The 4321-nt window shown below is 40.1% G+C and overlaps 1 protein-coding gene across 3 annotated transcripts in view; it reads left to right on the top strand.

Moving 5' to 3' along the window:
- Window positions 1–911: 911 nt before the first annotated feature.
- pax7a (paired box 7a) overlaps window positions 912–4321 on the top strand; it is a 52184-nt gene continuing 48774 nt past the window's right edge. Inside the window, exons 1-4 of one of the 3 annotated variants that reach the window (XM_060857887.1) lie at window positions 912–1069; window positions 2130–2365; window positions 3166–3295; window positions 3745–3873. In XM_060857887.1, the coding sequence (XP_060713870.1) occupies window positions 985–1069; window positions 2130–2365; window positions 3166–3295; window positions 3745–3873 (580 nt within the window). In that variant the 5' untranslated portion in view covers window positions 912–984. Of the gene's footprint in view, window positions 1070–2129; window positions 2366–3165; window positions 3311–3744; window positions 3880–4321 lie in introns of all 3 variants that reach the window. The other 2 variants (XM_060857886.1, XM_060857885.1) reach the window with 2 other exon arrangements.

Here is a 4321-nt window from a genome sequence, read left to right as displayed (position 1 = left end):
GAATTTAGACATGATCAGTTATGTTCAGTAGGATGTGTATATATAATGCGTATTTATAAAAATCCATACATTATGTGATGTGGAGGTCTGATCGGGGTCTGATATTTAACAGCAATGGCTCTTAAATAAACATCGAAATGTTTTTTTTTTGTTTTTTTTTTTTTTATTTTGTGACCAGAAATAATTGTAACCAGTGATGCCAGTATCAAATACAGACAGGATCAGAACGATAACGAGAGAAATCTAGCTTTCAGTAGTGTGTGTGTGTGTGTGTGTGTGTGTGTGTGTGTGTGTGTGTGTGTGTGTGTGTGTTCATATGATTAGAGCGAACGTTTAGCATACATCTCAAATCAGAGATGAACGAAAACTCGGTTTGACATTTCCTGGGTGTTTGTCCCTATAATGGAGGAGGAGGAGGAGGAGGAGGAAGAGGAGGAGGAGGATAGTTGTAAAGCGGACTCGATGTGCGTGCGCGTCCTGTTCCTGTTTCCTCTCATTGGTAGCCAGCTCCGAGGCTTCACCTCCTCTTTTCAAACGGAATTAAAAGAAAGGCCAGGGAGCCTATCGGTGCGCGCCGGCTCGCTCCCCCTCCCTCCCACCGCCATGCTCCAAAGTTGGGCCACTTCAGCTACTCCAGAGAGGTTAGCAAAACCAGCAGACCTCTGACTGAGTCGAGGCAAACATCTAAACATCATCCATCTTCATTCTCTTTTTTGTCTTTGCATACTTTCTGTAAAACACACTGCATACTTTAGGATTTTTTTTATCCTTAGCGCGCCTGAACGCACACGTGTGTGTGACTTTTTGGTCTATTTTTTGAGCGTGTTATTTACTTCTGTGTTTCTGGAATCTCTCTCTATTTTTGTGCATGTCTTTTTAAAACACTGGACCTGTAGTAGCTGTAGTTTCTTCTGACTAAAGCGAGACTGGACCTAATTCTTTCAGCATCACTAGGGACTGTTAAATATTTTTAGAGTAGCTGCTATGGCTACTTTACCAGGAACAGTTCCTCGAATGGTTCGGCCAGCACCGGGCCAGAACTACCCTCGCACTGGATTTCCCCTGGAAGGTACCACTTTTTATGACTTTTATTTTTACAGTGATGATCGTTTCTTAAATACGTTTCCTAAAACTATACACACTGCATTTCTGAGAGCTGGTAGATTTTTTTTTTAAATAGAAAGCTTTGGGAAGGAACAATACAAAGCGGCGTAAGAGCAACATAATCATTGTGCAACAGTGTATAAAATATTAGAGCAAGTTGTATTAGCATTCCTGGGTGCTAGGAATCCAAATTTCAGATGAAACTTTATTGATAACGAACAAAATGTTTGTGCCAGACAAGTACAATTGTATATGAGTAGATTTAGTGAAACACTTAAAAAAAACCTTTAATGTCTATTTTAAAAATAGGAGTTATAGGAAAGACCATATATTTTAGGAAAATAAATACATATTCACTAAAGATCAATATGTAACACATTGCGCAAAATAGTTTTTATGTCATATAATTACGCAATATAATTTTTTTTACATTCAAAATCTAGCAGTTTGCCCTTATGAGGGGTTGCACATATCCAAAAACACACGCACGCATAAAAAGTTAGACGTGCACACAGAGCTGCAGCATTAAATGGGAATGTAGTTCGTGCTTAAGTGCCTTTTGACGAAAAATGTTCAAACTCACGAACCTCGCGTCTGCACTCGAGCTTCGGGATTTAGTGAAGTAGTCTGCTGCGGCAAATAGAAGTAAAAACACACAGCTAAGAGATGGCTCAAAGGATCACGCCAATATTTGTACTGCATGACTAGGAATAATCAAGGTGTAAAGTGCACGCGCCTTTTAGTGCCTCTTGAATGCGAAATGCGCTGCTTAAGTGTTCTTCTGCTTCAAATGATGCATGTTACAGGACAACTGCATGAAGTGTGTCTGGCATGTGTCTGGTTCGTGAAGAAAGGGAGGGAATGAATTGGCTTTAATATTTGTCATATATTTCTAAACGCTTTATTCACGTGCAATTCCATTGCCAAATCCACAGGGTCATAGAGCAAAAACCTGACATTATGTGTGGTTTTGTAAACTCTTGATAACTTTCGATGTGTCTGATTTGTGTTTTGTCACGGAGCAGTGTCCACCCCGCTGGGCCAGGGTCGAGTGAACCAGCTCGGCGGCGTGTTCATCAACGGGAGGCCTTTACCGAACCACATCCGACACAAGATCGTGGAGATGGCGCACCACGGCATCCGGCCGTGCGTCATCTCTCGACAGCTGCGGGTTTCCCACGGCTGCGTCTCCAAAATCCTCTGCCGATACCAGGAGACGGGTTCGATCCGGCCCGGAGCCATAGGGGGGAGTAAACCCAGGGTAAATAAAAACATGAAAATAGTTCAAATCCTAAACATGGCATAAACAATGAAAAGTCAATAAAGCTTTATTTCCTGCAAATTAATTGTTACCGTCACATTTGTCGCTTGCGTGGTGCCGTCAATTTTAACTTTTAATTATGCATTTTTGCAAAATTCAACCTTCATTTTAAAAGTTAGTCCTTTTATATATGCTAATATACTATTTACTACTACATTAAAATGGTAAGTTAGGTTTGAAGTTATTTATTTTTTTGTTTTATTTATTTATATATTTATTTATTTATTTATTGCACAATAAATGTAGCCTTCACTCTCAGGTACAGTTCTGCCTTTCCATGTTACTGGTGTGGAACCATCAGATTTCGTACCGTTTCTGTGGGAATGTGCTTGCGTGCGTGCCTTTAATTAGCTTTAATGCTTTAAAGGGACATCAGAGGTCCTTAAGTTCCACCTTAAATTGTTTAAAAAGTATAAGGATAGTGACTCAAGGTACAGACGAGAAGCAATAGGGAAAGGTAAAGGCTGGTATTTTATTATTTCTTTTTCTGAAAATGTTGCGTGAAATGGGGAAGTCGGGTAGGTTGGTGAGATTTTGAGTCAAATAATAACCGAATATGCGTATCAACACGTTAGGAGACTAAACAATATTAAAAGTGTGTTTTATTTTATATCAGAATCAATTGAATGACAAAGCACATAACATTGTTGTTTTATTTAAGGTTCATTACTGAACTATGGAATTAAAATCTTCTAATTTTCCTCCTTTTTCTGGTTGAAAATCGCCGTTGGACACTAAAGCAGGTGGCAACGCCCGACGTGGAGAAAAGAATTGAGGAATACAAGCGTGAAAACCCGGGTATGTTCAGCTGGGAGATCCGCGACAAGCTGTTGAAGGACGGAGTGTGTGACAGAAGCACGGTTCCTTCAGGTGAGGCCTCATCTGGTAAGCACACTTTTCTTCCTACTGACATCTATAATGCTCTCTCTCACACTCACACACAAACACGCGCACACACCACACACACACACACACACACACACACACACACACACCATATAAATGATACTGGGCGCGTACAAAGTAATATATACACTAAGAGGTCATTCCAAATGATGTGCATGAATTTTCTAGACGTTTCTATGGAAACCGATTAACCTACAAATCAGAAACAGCGATTTTTATATTATATTGTTTAAACGCACTTTTGTAGACGTTTGTTTTCCTTGTATGTTTCATTAATCACGTTTTCACGTGTAGCATGGTTTTATATCTCACACGTAAGCCTAATCATCATACGATATCACACGTGTGAAATATATAATATTATATATAAAATCTGTATGTAAATGTCTTTATATCTATCCTTTTTATCGCAGTGAGTTCCATTAGCCGGGTTTTGAGAGCACGTTTTGGAAAGAAGGATGATGATGATGATTGTGATAAGAAGGATGAAGATGGAGAGAAGAAAACGAAGCACAGCATCGACGGCATTTTGGGAGACAGAGGTGAGTGTTTTAATTACTTTTTTAAATCATTAATGATTGTGCAGGCGCTTTGGGTAACGTCATTGCTCTTCTCGCTGTCGCGCTGCTTCTTTGTGAAGAGTTTTGGGAAGATGATGATGATGATGGTGGTGGTAATGATGATGATGATGATGATGATGGTGGTGCTGATGGTGCTGGTGTAGAAGTATGAGTGCTCCGTTCGCGCTCCTCCTCGGCTGTGATTAGCCATGCTGTTAGCCACTCAGTCCTTTACTCAATTATTTATGAACCCCTGACGTAAGGTATTTAGCGCCGGCAATTCATTTGTGCAGCACATCATTCGCTCATTTTAACCACCAGCCTCGACAGCTGACAGCTGACCAACAATCTGTCAGTAAAGCCGTCACTTTAAATCTTTAGTGTGTCTGTCGTTTCAAATGCACCATGTAATCAAGCAACAACAACAGCA

Source organism: Tachysurus vachellii, chromosome 22, assembly GCF_030014155.1.
Source record: "Tachysurus vachellii isolate PV-2020 chromosome 22, HZAU_Pvac_v1, whole genome shotgun sequence".
In the NCBI taxonomy this organism is placed as follows: domain Eukaryota; kingdom Metazoa; phylum Chordata; class Actinopteri; order Siluriformes; family Bagridae; genus Tachysurus; species Tachysurus vachellii.
The sequence above is the reverse complement of the archived record's forward strand: the minus strand, read 5'-3'. Positions and strand labels throughout refer to the sequence as shown.